Here is a 19,088-nt window from a genome sequence, read left to right on the forward strand (position 1 = left end):
AAGAGCTGCAATTTTGAAGATGCTGTGACCCAGTCATCTAGCCATCACGTGTCACAGTAGTTCAAATTCAAACACTTACCCATTTTTCCTGCTGACAACACATCGGCATCAAGAACACACAGTTCGCCTGCTGATGCCATTGTAAAAAGTGGTTTTAATGTTCCAGCTTATCAGTTCTTGTAAAATAAAAGGGAAATGTAGACATATTTCCATTTGACAATACATATAGAATGCCAATAACTAAGTAAAACCTATGTATTAGGCTAGATTTACATATATCCGGCTTCCAGCGAAACTCGGTGAAAAATGCCACAACTGATGCACCAACTGATGCCAGAAGGGCATCAGTTGGCATCAGTTGTGCATCATCCGGTGTCCATTGTTTGTGATTGCCGGATGGGAGAATGCAGCAAGATCTGTTCCCCTGCCGGTCCAGCATGTCCAATTATCCGGTGTCTAAACTGAGACGCCGGATGATTGTGAACGTTCCTATTCAAATGAATGGGATCAGTTCTCACTTCATTTTCCCTTTGGCGTTTTTTTGCAGCACCAGAGGGAAAAGAAAACTGATGACGGACATATGAAAAGGGTACATTATAGGTGGGTACATTTCCAGAAAAAGGGTGGTTTAGTTCAGAGCTTCTCAAATGTTTTCTTCTTTACTACTGGTCAAAGTCCAATTAATAAAATAACTTATATTTTTCTCCTTGACTGAATATTACACTAAAATAAGCACAAAGTCAGTCAATTTTTGTTGCTCATAAATATATTCTAGAGAAATTCCTTTGCAACATATGATCACTTCTGGGACCGTCATGATGAGCCAGCCTTACAGAGATGACCTGATTTACATGAGCAGATGTACTTCTGTACTATGATAAATAAAAGAGTACATGCAATAATATATCAGTGCATTTGTAAATGATTCTTCAGAAGCCAAGTCTTTATTTCAAAGCAAATTAGCCAGTTGTAGCAAGCTTAAATCAAAGAGCAATGGAATCCCAAGGACAGGATTATGCAGAGAGATTGGCTTTTCCCCAACTGTTCATAAATAAGAAAAAAATCTATAATACAGGGCAATCGCTTCCAGTTGGTCCATGTACTCAACTGTTTTATTTCTTTCCAGAACCTAAAAATAATATATCTTAAATGCATCATCTATCCCCATGTAAAGAAATATATTCAACCATTCAGTAAATATGTCCTAGTGCTAAAAACCAATAAAACTTTTCAGAGACACACCATCAATTTACTTTTGGGATCCATTCTCTCTCATTTTTTCCTTGTCTTTTCAATCATAGTTTCCACGATCATTGCTGTTTCTTCATAACTCTTGGTTTTATTGTCTGTAATCTTCTCAACCGATTTCACCACTTCAACCTTTTCATAGCTCATAGAGCTTGGGAAGCCTTTTCCTTTGAATGGTGTTAGGTTCTTGTCTTCTTTGTCATCATTTTGACCTCTGCTCATTGTTTGAGACTTAACTGTGTCTGAATTTGAACTTCCAGAACTCCAAGAACTCCCAGAATGTCTAGAACTGTGTTGTGTATCATCTGGTTTTATAACATCTGGTTGCTTTTTGGCTTCATCTTTAGCCTCTGGATCTTTATCGTCTTCCTTCTTTTCCTTTCCATCTTCATCTTTAGGGGTATCATCAATTTCTTTATCATCTTCCATTTTCCCATCTGAACCAGCATCATCATCTTCGCTCTCTGATGGCTCAGAAGGCTCAGGTAATTCTGGAATTGGTAGTACAATATCATCTCCTGGTACTATATTGGGGATTACTCTAACAGTTATCCTACCTGCAGCTTGAGGATCAGAAGAACAGAAGAAAGGGTCTACATAACTTGATTCACCAGTTACAAGAACATAGCGCCCCTTGGTGTAAAACTCTGGAGAAGGTTCTGGCTTCTTATATACTCTTATTTTATCTCGTACTATATTACATAGTTTATCTAATGCTTTACTTATCTGTGCTCCATCTGGTACATCTTCTGGAATAAAGTCTTGTTCTAACATCTCAAAGTCTTTCTCAGGTAAACCAGATCCAGCATTACTATACTTGGTTTTGGTTTGTCTCTTTTCTAAGCTCTCTTGTTTACTCTCCCCAGTCTTATCCTCACTACTAACATCACTTTTGTCCATTGACAGTTCTTTTTTCCTTATGGACCTCCTTGGTACACCCTTTTGTCTTGGTTTTGCTGTAGCAATATCTTGTATAGCTAGAGTGATATCTGAAATAATAAATATCAACAATATTATTAAATACAATATGGTATATAGATATTACTTCGTATATCTGTGCACCATTATTATTCTCCTATTGGGGTTTACAAACTCCCCATCTAAAGAACTTGAATTATTTCATAGGTACTCAACATCATATTTATATCATATTTAGAATTATGTCCTACCTTACCTTTTACACATAACTCAATAGAATATCCCTAAAAACATCCATCTCGAGATGAACAGCTTAAAAAAAACGACATGATTTCACAATAAATATAATATATATATATATATATATATATATATATGTGTGTGTGTGAAATTTATCAAAGCTTGTGCAGAAGAACAGTGTAAGCAATGGCCTATAGCAACCAATCAGATTTCAGCGTTGTTTCCAAAATTAAAGCTGGAATCTATTTGATTTCTATGAGCAAATGTTCCACTTCTACCAGGTTTGATAAATCTTCCATTATGTGTTCATGTATGGCCACCATGTGGTTGAGATGGGAGTAGCAGCTGCCTGAGGGCTTTGCTAGCATATTGTGATATTGTTTTGAATTTGCAACATTAGAAATTGAAATCTATATATATATATAAAACTCAACGTGTGTATGTTTGTATATGTGTATGTGTGTATGTTCCAGCATCACGTCCAAACGGCTAAAGATATTAACATGAAACTTGGCACACATGTTCCTTATATGTCAGCAACAAACATAGGATAGGTGCTTTAACCCTTACTCACCCCCATTTGTCAGGGGAAGGGTGTATGTTTAAAGTCCCATACAAGTCAATGGGAAATATATGTTACTGCATAACTTCCAAACGGCTGGAGATATTTCGATAATACATGGTCACATGTTACTTATATGTCCACTTAAAATATAGGATAGTTAATTTAACCCTTAAATACCCCCATTTGTGAGTGTCAGGGTTTTTGTTTAAAGTCCCATGCAAATCAATGGGAAATGTATGTTCCCACATAACTTCCGTACGGCTGGACATATTTCAATACCTGGTACACATATTATGGTCGGGATAGGAGGTTGGGATAGGAGGTCGGGATAGGAGGACGGGATAAGAGGTCGGGATAGGAGGTCGGTATAGGAGGTCGAGATAGAAGTTTGAGATACTTCCTGAAATTACTTTTAAACCTTTGCCCCTCTAATTTGAAACTATGTCCTCTTGTGGTAGTTTTTCTTCTTTAACCCTTTCCCAACCCATGACATACCTGTACGTCATGGGTTGGCTCCCATTCTATAACGCAGGGCCACGGAGTGGCCCCGCATCATAGCGGGTCGGGCCCGGCACCTAGCAACGGCAGGGACCCGTGGCTAATAGTGCGTGGCAATGATTGCGATGCCGCGCGCTATTAACCCTTTAGACGTGCCATTCAATGTTGAATGCCACGTCTAAAGTGAAAGTAAACTAATGCCGGTTAGCTCAGGGAGCTGTTCAGGATAGCCGCGGCGAAATCGCGGCATCCCAAACAGCTTTACAGGACAGCCGGAGGGTCCCTACCTGCCTCCATGCTGTCCGATTGCCGAATGACTGCTCAGTGCCTGAGATCCAGCCATGAGAGGTCAAGCGGCAGAATCATTGATCACTGATTTCCTTTGAGAAACCAATGATCAATGTAAAAGATCAGTGTGCGCAGTGTTATAGCCCCTTATGGGAGCTATAACACTGCAAAAAAAAGTGAAAAAAAAAAGGAATAAAGATCATTTAACCCCTTCCCTAATAAAAGTTTGAATCACCCCCCTTTTCCCATTTAAAAAAAAAAAAAACTGTGTAAATAAAAATAAACATATGTGGTATCACCGCATGCAGAAATGTCCAAATCATAAAAACATATAGTTAGTTAAACCGGACGGTCAATGGTGTATCAAAGTCCAAACTAGTGTATTTTTGGTCACTTTTTACATCATGAAAAAATGAATAAAAAGCGATCAAAAATTTAGATCATTACAAAAATGGTACGCTAAAAACTTCAGATCACAGCGCAAAAATGAGCCCTCATACCGCCCCATATGCAGAAAAACAAAAAAAGTTATAGGGGTCAGAAGATGACAATTTGAAACGTATACATTTTTTCCAGTAGTACGACAAAATCAAACCGATATAAGTAGGGTATCATTTTAACCGTATGGACCTACTGAATAAAGATAAGGTGTCATTTTTACTGAAAAATTTACTGCATAGAAAACAGAAGCACCCAAAAGTTACTAAATGGTGTTTTTTCTTCAATTTTGTCACACAATGAATTTTTTTCCGTTTCGCTGTAGATTTTTGCGTAAAATGACTGATGTCATTACAAAGTAGAATTGGTGGCGCAAAAAATAAGCCATAGTATGGATTTTTAGGTGCAAAATTTAAAGAGTTATGGTTTTTTAAAGGTAAGGAGGAAAACCCGAAAGTGCAAAAATGGAAAAACCCCGGGTCATGAAGGGGTTAAATATGTTCTCCTCCTTTACCTTCACCTTTACCTTCATGTATTTAAAAGTTTCTATCATATCCCCTCTGTCTCTTTTTTCTTGACAAGTTATACATGTTAAGGTCCTTTAACCTTTCCTGGTAAGTTTTATCCTGCAATCCATGTACTAGTTGAGTAGCTCTTCTCTGAACTCTCTCTAGAGTATCTATATCCTTCTGGCGATACGGTCTCCAGTACTGAGCACAATACTCCAAGTGAGGTCTCACCAGTGTTCTTTACAGCGCCATTACTACTTCCCCCTTTCTACTGCTTATACCTCTCCCTATACATCCAAGAATTCTGAAGCATTTCTTGCTGCTCTATTATATTGTCTGCCTACCTTTAAGTCTTCTAAAATAATTCCCCCTAAATCCCTTTCCTCAGATACTGAGATCAGGACTGTGTCAATATTCTATATTCTGCCCGAGGGTTTTTATGCCCCAGGTGCATTATCTTGCACTTATCCACATTAAATTTCAGTTGCCAGAGTTCTGACCATTCTTCTTGTTTGCCTAAATCCTTTTCCATTTTGCGTATACCTCCAGGAATATCAACCCTGTTACATATCTTTGTTTCATCAGCAAAAATACATACCTTACCATCGAGACCTTTTGCAATATCACTAATAAAGATATTAAACAAAATTGGTCCCCACTTGTATCAAGACCTTGCTCTGAATATTCTCCATTGACTACAACCCTCTGTTGTCTGTCACTCAGCCACTGCCTCATCCACTCAGCAATATGGGAGTCCAAGCTCAATGACTTTAGTTTAGTCTTCTATGTGGGACAGTATCAAAAGCCTTACTAAAATCTAGATAAGCAATGTCTACTGCCCCTCCGCCATCTGTTATTTTAGTCACCCAATCAAAAAAATTTGATTTGTTTTACATGATCTCCCTGAAGTAAACCCATGTTGTTTTTCATCTTGCAATCCATGGGATTTTAGATGTTCCACAATCCTATCCTTTAGTAGGGTTTCCATTAATTTCCTCACTATTAATGTCAGACTTACTGGCCTATAGTTGCTTGATTCCTCCCTACTACCTTTCTTGTGAATGGGCACCTCATTTTCTAATTTCCAGTCTTCCGGGACGACTCCTGTTACCAGTGATTGCTTAAATAAATCTGTAATGGTTTAGCAATTTCACTGCTAAGCTCTTTCAATAATTTTGTGTGTATCTCATCAGACCCCTGTGACTTATTTGTATTAACTTTAGACAGCAAACGTAAAACCTCTTCCTCTGTAAAGACACATGCATCAAACGATTCATTAATCTTCCTCTCTAATTGAGGTCCTTTTCCTTCTTTTCCTTCTCTAAAAACTGAACAGAAGTATTCATTAAGTCAATCTGCCAGACCTTTATTCTCTTCTACATACCTTCCTTCCTTTGTGTTTTATTTAGTTTCTCATTGTTTTAATTTCCTTTTTTCATTTATATATCTGAAGAATCTCATATCCCTTTATTTCACTGACCGAGCTAGTTTTTCTTCTGCCTGCGCTTTAGAAGTTCTTATAACTTGCTTGGCCTCTTTCTTCATAATCTTGTAGATTTCTCTATCTTCATTGCTGTGTTTTTTTTTACAATTACTAAATGCTAGCTTTTTGTTTTTAATGATTTTGGCCTCTTCTGCTGAGTACCACAGTGGTCTCTTCTTTTTTCTGCTTTTACTGACAAGTCTAATTATTTGTTGCCTTCAATAATGCATCTTTTAAGTAGTCCCATTTCTCCTGGACTCCATGTAATCTGATCCAGTCTGATAGGGACTCATTTATGACTAATCTAATTTTTGAAAAATCGGTTCTTCTAAAATCTAAACTTTTTGTTTTTGTGTGGTGTGACTCCATCACTGTTCTTATATTAAACCACACTGACTGGTGATCATTAGATCCCAAGCTTTCGCCTACAGTAATATCATATACCAAATACCCATTTGTGAATACTAAATCTAAAATGGCCTCCTTCCTGGTTGGCTCTTAAACTACGTGTTGTAGAGATAATTCCTGAAGGGAATTTAGAATATCTGTACTCCTGGCAGAACTAGCTATTTTGGTTTTCCAGTTTGTATTCAGAAGATTGAAGTCTCCCATAATCACAACTTGATCCCCTTTCATTGTCATTTTAGATATGTCCTCAACTAGTAGATCATCTAATTCTTTAACTTGGACAGGTGGTCTATATATCCCACTTACACGAGTTACGGCATGATTACTAAACTGCAACATAATCCAAACTGACTCCATGTTGGCCTCACTAACTTGCATTAGGTTAGATTTTATGATATCTTTCACATACAGGGCCACCCCTCCCCCTTTCTTGCATTGTCTGTCTTTTCTGTATAAAGAATACCCTGGTATGGTTATGTCCCAGTCATTACTCTCATGTCTCAGTAACAGCCACTAAATCTACATTCTCAGGTGACATTATTGGCCCAAGTTAATTGATCTTATTACCTAAACTGCGAGCATCTGTAGACAAGACGCTTGTCATTTCTTAACCTCCCTGGCGGTATGATTCTGTCCGGAAATTTGTACCAAAAGCGGTACAATTTTTTGCATTGAATTTTACATCTCCCCCCTCCCATTTCACATCTCCCCGGTCACATTCCCCCTCCCTTGTCACATTCCCCCCTATCACATTCTCCTCCCCCTTGTCACATCCCCCCCTTGTCACATTCTCCCCCCTCCTTGTCACATTTGTCCCCCTTGTCACATTCCCCCCTTGTCACATTCCCTCCCCTTGTCACATTCCCCGCCCCTTGTTACATTCTCCCCCGTCCATGTTACATTCCCCTCCCCCCCTGTCACATTCCCCCCCTTGTCACATTCTTCCCCCTTGTCACATCCCCCCTTCATGTCACATTCCCCTCCCCCCGTCACATCCTCCTGCCCTTGTCACATTCTTCCCTCTTGTCACATTCCCCCCTCTGTCACATTCCCCCCTCTGTCACATTCCCCCCTCTGTCACATTCCCCTCTGTCACATTCTCCCCCCCCCCCCCCCCCGCCGTCACATTCATCCCCCCGATGCATTGGTCATTGTAGTAGATATATAAAGTAATAATATCTTGAGAAGGATAAGTCCTTCTTTAATGTTTCTCATTCCTTTTGAATCCATTCCCGGCTTGGGCTCAAAAAACTTAAAGGGTAGCTCCCACCATCCTATTTTTTTTCTTATGTCCCTGCCTATTACCCATCTATCCCTAACCCCCTCCCTGCTTTTAATTTTTATTTTTACTATATTAAAAATGCTTTTTGTCTGCCTGGCAGTGTGCTCACTACCAGGCAGACTTCCCCAGCAGGCACCACGTCACCGATGCCTGCTGGGGGGGACTTCCGCCCTTAGTTCATCTACACAAGGTACCTCCAGCTGTTTCATCACTACAACTCCCAGCTTGCCTGACATCTATTGGCTGTCAGGGCATGCTGGAAGTTGTAGTATTGAAACAGCTGGAGGTACCCTGTGTAGATAAACTATTAGTTACATGCGGCGCTAGCCCGTACCCTCCGTCTCCCCCCCCCCCCGCGCCATACCCCGTTCCCTCCATCACAAACACCCCCCCCCCCCATTACATTTACTGCAGAGTCCGGCAGCGAGCGTGCAGGGACAGCGGCGGCGACGAGGCGGAAGCGACGGGGCGGTGGAGGCGGCGGCGATGTGCGGGAGGAGTGGCCTCCAAGCCAGTGGCCGGGGAGCCAATGCGCTCGCTCCCTGCCTGTCTGATTGACAGGCAGGGAGCAAGCGCAGGCTGAATGAAAAAGGACCAATGCCCGGCCGCATCAGTCCTTTTTCAGGCATGACGTCACGCCAGGCTGCAGCCGGCCACTAGGAGGGAGACCCCTAGTGGCCGGTTTTCAAATGTAAATTAAACAATTTTAATAAAAAAAATAATAATAAAAGTATATTAGAGATATGTTGTAGTACATAAGTACTACAACATATCAAAAAATAAAGTTGGTGACAGTGCCCATTTAAAGGTGTACTCTGGGAAAATAAATGTATCCCTTATTTACAGGACAGAAAATAACTGTCCAGATAACCCCTTTATTGAAAAACTTACACAAGACTGATGGTTAAAATAAATAAAAATAAAATAGCTGTATGTGAAACCTCATAATACTTCATTGTATAGAGCATATAAATTATATTTTCTAAATATCATTACCTTTGCTTCTTGTGGTCGATATCAGAGAGGTTTTGTAACTTTGCATAAAAAGTGTGATAGGGGTTTCAACTATTGCAGAGTTCAGTCTAGGAGAAGAAAACAGAAATAAACCAAGCTACAAAGTAACATGTCAGCTAAACAGAAGGTTACTGCATTACAATAAGGGTTGTCTTTGATAGTACATAATGGGGGAGATTTATCAAAACCTGTGCATTGGAAAAGTGGTGTAGTTGTCGATAGCAACCAATCAGATTACTTTTTTTTATTTTTAAATAGGCCATTTTAAAATAAAATGAACAATCTGATTGGTTGCCATGGGCAACTGCACCACTTTTCCTCTACACAGTTTTTTATGACTCTTCCCCAATAAATGTTAAATAGTATATGAAAAATCTGTTGCTATCTGAAAATCATCAACCAAGCAAAAGGATCCTATTATGGTGAATTATGTGACTGGTGGGTGCATTCTCTGGCACGATAATCACGATTGATAATGGTTAATTAAAAGTCTTATTAACATATAAGTCCCTAATAGTGTTGCTCGCGAATATTCGCAACTCGAATTTAATTCGCGAATATCGCAAATTCGCGAATTCGCGAATATTCGCGAATATAGCGCTATATATTCGTAATTACGAATATTCGTTTTTTTTTTTTTTTTTTTTTTCACAGTACACATCACAGTGATCATCCCTCTCTGCTTCCAGCTTATGTGGTGTAAGAAGGCTCTAATGCTACTGTGTGAGACTGGTGTGCGAATTTTCGCATATACGAAAATTTACATATGCAAATTTTCGCATATGCGAATTTCCGTTTATGTTAATTTTGTACATGCAAATTTTCGCATATCGTAATTTTCGCACATGTGAATATTCGCATGTGCGAAAATAAAACGAGGATATTACGGATATGCGAATATTCGTGAATATGACGAATATTCGTCCATATATTCGCGAATATTCGCGAATTCGAATATGGCCTATGCCGCTCAACACTAGTCCCTAATTCCTCATGAACACAAGTATATTGTTAGAGTATTGCAGGCCATTCAGCTCCATATAAGATTGGATTTTATGGATTCATTTTTCCTATACTCTTACTAAAAACAGTTCCAGTGGTGAACCAAGTCTAATATATGGCATCTGATGGAGCATGCTGCAATCTTTATTTATTTTTTATCTAGACTGCCATATTTTCATATGGAAGTATGCTTGCAAAAATTGCAATACTACATTATTCTGGATCAATGTGATGCAGATCCAAACTTACCTTTGCACATGAAACCGATGGCTACGTTCACACGGCAGGGATTCTGCTGCACTGTGCACACGGCAGAATTTCTGCAGCAGATGTTTCTGCCATGGAAATCCAGATTCCGGCATCGGCAGAAAGAATAGATGTGCCTATTCTTTCTGCGGATTCTGCTCCGAAATGCATTGCCATCTATGAGACGGTACATTTCCCAAGTGCACCCAGAGGTCCTAGCGCCCGCCTGAACATTCAAATGTGCAGTATGCCCACCTGTGTTTTCTGGGCGGACATTCTGAACATTTTCAGCCATGTGAACATGACCTAAGGATGAGATCACGTGTACCGTTTTAAGGCTTTGTTTACGTACAGTATTTTGGGCCATTGTTCAAACAGATGTGGATTGGCCACCTAGAAGCTTTGTACCCATATATTATAGAATCAAATTTAAAGGTGCTGTTCTATTCGGAATGTTTGTAAAAACAGAATGGAGCTGCTGCTCAGGCTGTGATGCGATGTCACAGCTTACAGGAAAAAAAACACAGCTGAAATAGGGGATCTATTCACTTTGGATAATAACACTATATTAGTAAGTTGTTTTATTATACATTTTGACATACATTGTTAGGCAGTAAAACAATTCGATCAGTCTGGTATTAATCTGGTTTTGTTGCTAGATGACTTTTTTTTAGCTCACTCTATAATCTTTACTTTACTATTGTCAACGTAAACCCTGTTAATCTTGGTAAGGCTAGATTTCCACACAGGTTTCCACACTGCAGTTTTTGAGCCAAAGTCAGAAGTGGATCCAGTAGGAAGGAGAAGTTGAAGTTCTTCATTTATATTTCCGATTACTTTTGAATACACATCTGGCTTTGGCTCAAAAATTGCAGTGGCAGTTTAAAAAAAAATGCCAGAAAAAAACCTGTGTGGAAATCTAGCCTTAGGCAATAAAATAACCCGGTCAATTTGGTATGAAACTGGTTTTGTAACTGGATGTCATAAAAATATAAAAAGAATAATGGTCCTTTTTCATTTATAAAAATACTGTAAGTAAGCTGAGTACAGTCTCATTACCTGTTGTCTTCATTCTCAATAATACGTTTGTATCTCTCCAATTCATTTTCCAAGGATTGCTGGTATATGACCAGCTGGCGACAATCATTGGTGTACTTCTCCAGGTTTCTTTCAGCTTCTTCGATTCCCTTCCTGAACACTTCTATCTGCTCATTGTATAGCTGGATCTCATCGTCGTAGCTTTCCTGGGTGTTTTTAATAGCTTGTTCTAGCATGGAAGTCTATGGGAGCAGAAAAGAGCGTCTATTCAGCCACAATTCATCTTGCTCATGAATGAATTCAACATATCATGCTGTAGAGGTCAAAATCCCATCCTGGTACCCACTACCTTTACTTCTAAGGTTATGTTCACACAGCAGAAATTCTGCACAATTTCCGGAAGAATTCTGCCTAAATGTATTGCCCATTTACTTCAATGTAATTCCGCAGTCCCATTCACACAGCAGAATTTCCACATTCCGTTACATTTAAAGACCTATCTTTAAATTTTATGGAGTTACAGGTGGAATCCCATTGAACTCAATGGGGCTTAAATTTCAGCAGAATTGTATGTTTCTGCAATTCTGTTCAGCAAGCTTTGTTGAATGGAATTTGTGTGGAATTGCGTAAAAATCTGCTGCGTGAACATACACTCATTTATTCTGCTGGCTAGATAGCTCTTTAAAAGCCGGATGACATGTAGCGCACCACTGGTGGTAAATGCAATCTTTGTACCTGGAATTCCACTCTTCATATCCTGCAGCTGGAATAAATCCATGACATTTAAATGTATCTTTCCAAGTATATGTGCACAACATATTTCTTCTATATGTGGGAGAAGGGGTATTCTTGGGCATATTCTCTAACATATAGAATTCCACTCTGTATCCATTCAACTATGATGCAGCAATTATGCCTAAAGAAGTTCACACAGTATACTGTTCTTTTTTTAGCAGTATATAGAAGAGGGCAAAATGCTTTATTTTCCTATACAGTTAAAGAAAGGTGTGGTGGTGGGGTGTGTGTGCTGCAGGGCAGATGTTGTTATCCTAGGGGTAGATGGCATTAACCCCTTGTATTTGTGATGCCAGGGAGTGGTTTAGCCTAAAACCACCCGAAGGTATACCGCTGGATCCTGGGCTAGGCACGGGGCAATAAAGACTCTGACGCCAAGTTACGGATAATGGTAGCTTTACTGAGGGTAGACAGTTGGTCAAGTCTATACAGTACAGCCAGGGCTCAAGGAGGTGACCAGTGACGTAGAGACCTTAAGGGCTTGCTGGGACTTGTAGTAGGACTGGACAATTGAATGCAGACCATGCTGACTTGATAGATGACAGGACTGACTTGATTCGATGGTGGCTACAGGACTTGACTTTGAGGTCTCCAACATTCTGGAGGTAGGCTAAAAGGAAAATTTGAGCTTATAGGCGCTGTTCCAACAGGTTCATAGATGAGAAGGACACATAATAAATGTCCTGAAATCAAATTTATTGGCAATACAGCAGCGGTGTTGCTGTATTGCCAATCAATTTGATTTCAGGACATTTATTATGTGTCCTTCTCATCTATGAACCTGTTGGAACAGCGCCTATCAGCTCAAATTTTCCTTTTTGCCTACCTGAATTGTTTTCCGGACCTGCACTGTTCAAGTCCGGCTGAGCTACGGCTGCGGATCCAAAAACAGCACTGCAAATACCAGATGTCTACTGAGATGTTGCGCTCTTAGCGCAACCCCACAGGGTGAGTGCAACCACATCTATTGTACGCTTGTGTGTAATGTGACATATTTCACTAGGGGCACATATCTATTTTTTCTTTTTCTCCTGTCCAACACTCTGGACACACACACTAGGCACGACTGCACTGGACCTCAGCTTAGCAGAAGAGCATAGCTAAAAGAGAGACAAGCTAACTCCACCCAGGGCTTATATGGGGGAGACTAGAAGGGGTCCCATAGGTCACCCTTAGGTCACATGGTCACAGATACCTCACTGGGTTAAAATCACATGACAACTGTTCTGAAAGACATAACACTTTAAAAGGTATAATACACTGGATAAAATATAAACAAATGAATATGGAGAGGGAACAGGTGCACAACTTGTGGCTCATACCCAGTCTTTTGTACTTCGTATACATCAGAGTCCGAATAGGGTATGGCCGTCACTGTGTATGGTTCTGTCTTCCAGATAGAGTCTAACTTGTGGGTCCTTGGAAACTTCCGCAGCCAGACTTTATCGCCCAACTGAAGTGGTTTGGTAGAAGGATGACGGTTATAATCCTCCTGTTGTCTCTGCTGGGCCTCGCCCATCTTCTTGCTGACAATTTCTTTGGCCTCTTGGATTCTTCTATGGTGGTCAGAGACCCACTCCAGGGAGGCTTGCGGAGAGTTGTTAAACGGGGCTTGGAACCCAAATGTTTGGTCTTTAGGCAGCTGTCTATGGCTCCCCATCATCAAGTGCAAAGGGGTGTTCCCCGTAGAACAGTGGACTGTGTTATTATAGATCTCCACTAGTTCGGACAGCAGTCGGGGCCACTCTTCTTGTCTTGATACAGAGGCGGCTCGCAACATGTGGCTAAAGACTTGGTTGTCTTCCAGATAGAGACTAACTTGTGGGTCCTTGGAAGCTTCCGCAGCCAGACTTTATCGCCCAACTGAAGTGGTTTGGTAGAAGCATGACGGTTATAATCCTCCTGTTGTCTCTGCTGGGCCTCGCCCATCTTCTTGCTGCCAATTTCTTTGGCCTCTTGGATTCTTCTATGGTGGTCAGAGACCCACTCCAGGGAGGCTTGCGGAGAGTTGTTAAACGGGGCTTGGAACCCAAATGTTTGGTCTTTAGGCAGCTGTCTATGGCTCCCCATCATCAAGTGGAAAGGGGTGTTCCCTGTAGAACAGTGGACTGTGTTATTATAGAACTCCACTAGTTCGGACAGCAGTCGGGGCCACTCTTCTTGTCTTGACACAGAGGCTGCTCGAAACATGTGGCTAAAGACTTGGTTGATGCGCTCACAGAGCCCTGGGGGGGGGGGGGGGGTGATAAGCAGTAGTCCGGAGTTTCTTGCAGGCATGGAATAGACACAGCTCTTGGAAGAGTTGGGCCTCGAAGGCCGTTCCCCGGTCGATCCACCATGGTGAGAGCATAAGTGTACCCAGACCGGGTAGGAGACAACTTGAGATGGTTTAGCATGACCAACTGGTTAGGCCTTTCACTCTGGATGGAATGGAGGGGTGCTCTTGCATCCTTGTGCACATTCTTGGTGACATTACAGACAGCCCATTCACTGCACCATTTCTCAGTGCACAAACAGTCGCTTCCTCTGTCGCCACAGACGTTTCAGCTCATAATCACACTGGGCCCGGCGTAGATGGGTTGGTACCTTTTTCGCCAGAAGATAGTCCAACAGATCCCCCATGACTCGACTTTCATCTTGAAGAGTCTTCCAGGTGTACAGGTCTTCTTCAACCTTTTCGGACCTGGGTTCACCGTCCATCAGGGCAGTCACAACATTCTGCTTCCCGAACCGTTGATAAAATGGGGGCATCTCCATGTCCTCCCACACATCGTCGCCGAGAGTCATCCAAGACAGTACATCGGCATTCACATTCGACTTGCGGCTTCTGTAATTGATGGTGAAACTGTAATAGGCTAATCTTGAAGCCCAACATTGTTTGATGGCACCCAACTTGGCAGTGTTCAGGTGGACCAATGGGTCATTATCCATGTAGACAGTAAATGGCGTGGCAGGCAAGCAGCTTATGAACTTTTCGGTCACGGCCCATACCAGGGAAAAAAGTTCTAACTTGAATGAGCGGTAGTTTGCATTGATCTTCTTAACTGCCCCTCACAGGTTACAACTGGCATAGGCAACTACTCGCTGTTGTCCTTCCTGGACTTGGGACAGGACATCTCTTAGACCTTCGAAACTGGCATTGGTATGTAACTGGAACGGCTGACTGTAGTCTGGGTACGCCAGGATGGGTGGTTCTGTCAGCAGACATATTAGAGCTTGGAGCACTGTCTCTTGCTCTTTGGCCCATTCAACAGGTAGTTTCCCATTGTAGTTCTCCTTTGCCATACCCCATGAGAGAGCTGTGAGGGGTTCTGCAATCTGGGCAAAGTGGGGAATGAATCGGCGGTAGTAGCTGACAAATTCCAGGAATCTTTCACGGTACGCGGGGTAGCCCAGTTCTTGACTACTTCCACCTTTTCAGGATTGGGCTGGGCTCCCTTGGTGCTGACAACATGACTCAGGTAGTGTACCTGAGGTTTAAGCAAGTGACACTTTGACGGCTTGATCTTCAGCCCATGCTTGATCAGGACTTGGAAGATGTCTGACAGATAACTGAGGTATTCCTGGTAGAACTTGGAATACACAATGACATCGTCCAGGTACAATAGGACACTTTGAAAATTTAGATGGCCCAGGCACCTTTCCATCAAACGCTGAAAGGTAGCAGGGGTATTAAATAGCCCAAACTGCAAACTTTTAAACTCGAATAGTCCCATGGGTGTCATGAAGGCGGTCTACTCCCAGTCTTCCACGGCCATGGGCACTTGCCAATATCTGCTGGTTAAGTCCAAGGTGGAGAAGTAAGCAGCAGACCCAAGGGCTGTAAGTGACTACTTGATCCTTGGCAGAGAATAAGTGTCCTCATGTGTGACACTATTCAGTTTCCTGTAGTCGACACAGAAGCGGATGGTTCCATCTTTTTCTTGACCAGGACAAGTGGCGCCTATCATTGACTTTCTTGGATGACGTCTGCCTCTTTCATGTCAGCCAGCATCTTCTTGACAGTCTGATACATGCCTGTCGAGACCAGGTGGTGTCTTTCATTGATAGGTGGGCTGTTGCCTGTGAGGATTCGGTGTTGGATCACGGACATATGCCCGAAATCTGTGGGGTATTTGCTAAAAGCTTCATGGTACCATTTGGCGATATTGATGACTCCCTTGACCTGGTCCCCTGGGGTAGTGTCGTCTCCAACTTGGAGTTGCGCCCACCAGGGATCGGGAGGACTCGTACTGGATCCTTCAGACACTTGGGCTGCATGCTGTCGGGCCATCAAACGTTCTGTTAAGATGTCCTTTGACTCTATAAGATACAACTGGGCTACTGGAATGTATTCAGGTAACACAGTAGCAGCATCAGACAGATTGACTAACCGGACTGGAACTCTCACGTTGGTAACAGTGACAAGGCTTCTCGCAGCTCAGACAAGAGGGTGGTCTTCTAATTGCAGAGGCTCAAGACGGCTTGAAAGTCTCTATTCTTGATTGCAGGACACGCACTACACCAGATAATACTCTCTGTGTTGGGTTGCAAGGTCACTGACCGGATGCCTTATATTCGAACTCTGCTGATTTCACCTTGCTTGTTGGCAAACTTCCACTCCATTTGTAGAACTTTCAAGTGGTGCTACGCAGCCCGCTGGCCTGAAGGGGACATATGAGGAAGAGAGGCATGCAAGGCATCTACTATTTCAACAAAACAGTTTTTCATGATGTTCATCCCCAGTATAAATTCAGCAGACCCCCTTATCTGTCACATTAGTTACAATCACTCCCTGCCCGCTAAGTACATGCTCTCCCAACTAATGGTTGGCTTCCAATATCCATGTCTGGGGACTGGTTGCCCATTACCCACATCTACTCTGAAGTTAACATCCTCCGGTTCACACAATAAACTAGCATCCCAATGCTGATACAAAACATTTTTAGGTATAGTAGACACTTGTGGCCCTGTATCTATCAACGCCTCCAACGGTACACTTTCTACAAAAAATTTTACATAGGGCCGGAGGCGACATTGAGGTCATTCGGGGATTGGACCTGATGACTGTTTTCCCTGAGGGCCGGTCCGCGACCTCAGAGGAAATCCGTTTAAATCCCAGCACTGCATTTTCCAATGTCCTGGTTTATTACAATAGGTACAAAAGCGTCTTTGAGTCCCTGAGGGTCTATTAGGTGGAGGGTTGCAGGGATTGAAATTGCGGAGAGCTGGAGCAGGGGCAGGTTTTCTGGGTAGGGGCGGTTCACGGTCAGGTGGGGTGGACCTGGTGCCAAGCTACCTCACAGCCTTAGTCAGTTGATCAATGTCCTTCCTAACACTCTGTAAATCTGAGGCTGCAGTAACTGGCAAAGCAGGTGACACTGGGGTGGGGTCTGGTGATGGTGGTGGTATAGGTCTGGCTACTGCCCCTAATGGTTCTTGGACAGGTGGACAAGCTTCCTCTAACTCAGTGCCGGACTCAATCACTTGGATAGCAAGTCTCTTGAAAGCGGGGAAAAAGTTGGGGTTTTGGACTGGGCAGCTGGGCTTTGTCCCACTTATTTTGAGCCCCATAAATAAATCTGTCCATTTACATCTTGTTGCCCTGCTCGGGAGTTATACCATCTAATTTTTGAACAGTCTTTAGGACATTCTGTAGGGCTACGGCAGATGCTCTCAAGGTCCCACATGGCTTCTGTTGCCTTTCATGCAGACGGAGACGTACCTCTGATTGAGAATGGGACTCAAATATCGGGTAAAATCCTTCAAAGATCTGCTCTGCAGTTACCTTCTCAGAGGCTGGCCAGGTGCCGACTTCCTCTAAAGCTGGTCTCTGTAGTTGTCCTGTGAGCAATTGCACCTGTTGATTAGGAGGGAAAGAATAAAGACAAACAAACTCTGGATCCTTTCTTTGAAATCCCTCAGGGTGAAGGGGTCTCCATTTTAGGTAGGGAGGACAGGGTGTGCCATGAATACCGGTGCAGACGCTGGAACACCAGGGTTGTTAATGTGGACTGCAGGCAGGGATGGCAACATTCTGACCACTGGGGCAGGTGAGGATCCCACTGCTGGAGATGGAGGGGCCCTGTCACCAGGTTGATCTGGAGAGCGAGGTTTTGACGTTGTGTTGAATTTTGAGTGCGCTGTTGCTTTAAGAAGAATAAGGTGCTTTCCCCTTTAAGATAATTGCTGAAGTGCTGCAGTGGCTTAGACTCGGCTAGTGGGAGTACTATAATGGATTCTCCCCCTCTATTTTGCAGGTACCCGGTAGTATTTTGTCTTGCGACCAGACTTGCGGACACTAGTGGGTTAATGCTGATAGTTACTCGGTTGCCTGATAGAGGACAGCGGAGCCGGACGCAGCCGCCGGAAGCCTCCAATATGGCTGCGCCCAGGGAACTTCCTGTTTTGGCCCTGTCAGCAAAGTCTTCCCCTGTGCAACACAGGGCATCTCTTTGGTTCCTCCTCACTGTGCTGGAAAGGCATCACCGCTGGAGACTGACGGGGCGGAGCTGTGACTGCTGGCGCGGGTAACACTGGACCCAATTAACCCTTTCAGGTACCGACTCTCTACTCTCTACAATCCACAATGGCAACTAATAGTCTTTTCTTCACCTCAGTCTTTCACAAGCGTCACGAGTAAAACACCTTTCTCTTTCAAAGTCCCAAACACTTTTTGACATAGACTTAAATTGCATTGGCATGCAGTTTTTGCAGACAATATTGAACACAGTTCAGACTAGGGGAAAAGACTTGTGGCATAAAGCGCACACCCGTAATCTGTGCGTGACACCAAAAGTTGTGGTGGGGGTGTGTGTGTGGTGCAGGGCAGATGTTGTTACCCTGGGGGCAGATGGCATTAACCCTTTGTATTCCTGACGCCAGGGTGTGGTTTAGCCTAAAACCACCCAAAGGTATACCGCTGGATCCTAGGCTAGGCACGGGGGCAATAAAGAAACTGATGCCAAGTGCTAGCATTTCTCCTGTGGTGTTGCTATCAGTGTGTGTGAAGATTGGGAGAAGAGGGTTGCATTGACAATCCAACACAATGGGCAGCACGTTGAACACATTTTATAAGTGGTCAGAAACTTGTAAATAACTCATGAAAGAATAAAGTTATGTTAAAACCAAGCACAT

The 19,088-nt window shown here is 42.6% G+C and overlaps 1 protein-coding gene across 1 annotated transcript in view; it reads right to left on the reverse strand.

Moving 5' to 3' along the window:
• Window positions 1-655: 655 nt before the first annotated feature.
• BFSP1 (beaded filament structural protein 1) overlaps window positions 656-19,088 on the reverse strand; it is a 72,807-nt gene continuing 54,374 nt past the window's right edge. The window contains exons 6-8 of the mRNA XM_056563397.1: window positions 11,199-11,419; window positions 8,874-8,959; window positions 656-2,237 (exon numbers count right to left, since the gene is read on the reverse strand). Of these exons, the coding sequence (XP_056419372.1) occupies window positions 1,273-2,237; window positions 8,874-8,959; window positions 11,199-11,419 (1,272 nt within the window). The 3' untranslated portion in view covers window positions 656-1,272. The remainder of the gene's footprint in view (window positions 2,238-8,873; window positions 8,960-11,198; window positions 11,420-19,088) is intronic.

Source organism: Hyla sarda, chromosome 3, assembly GCF_029499605.1.
Source record: "Hyla sarda isolate aHylSar1 chromosome 3, aHylSar1.hap1, whole genome shotgun sequence".
Lineage (NCBI taxonomy): Eukaryota > Metazoa > Chordata > Amphibia > Anura > Hylidae > Hyla > Hyla sarda.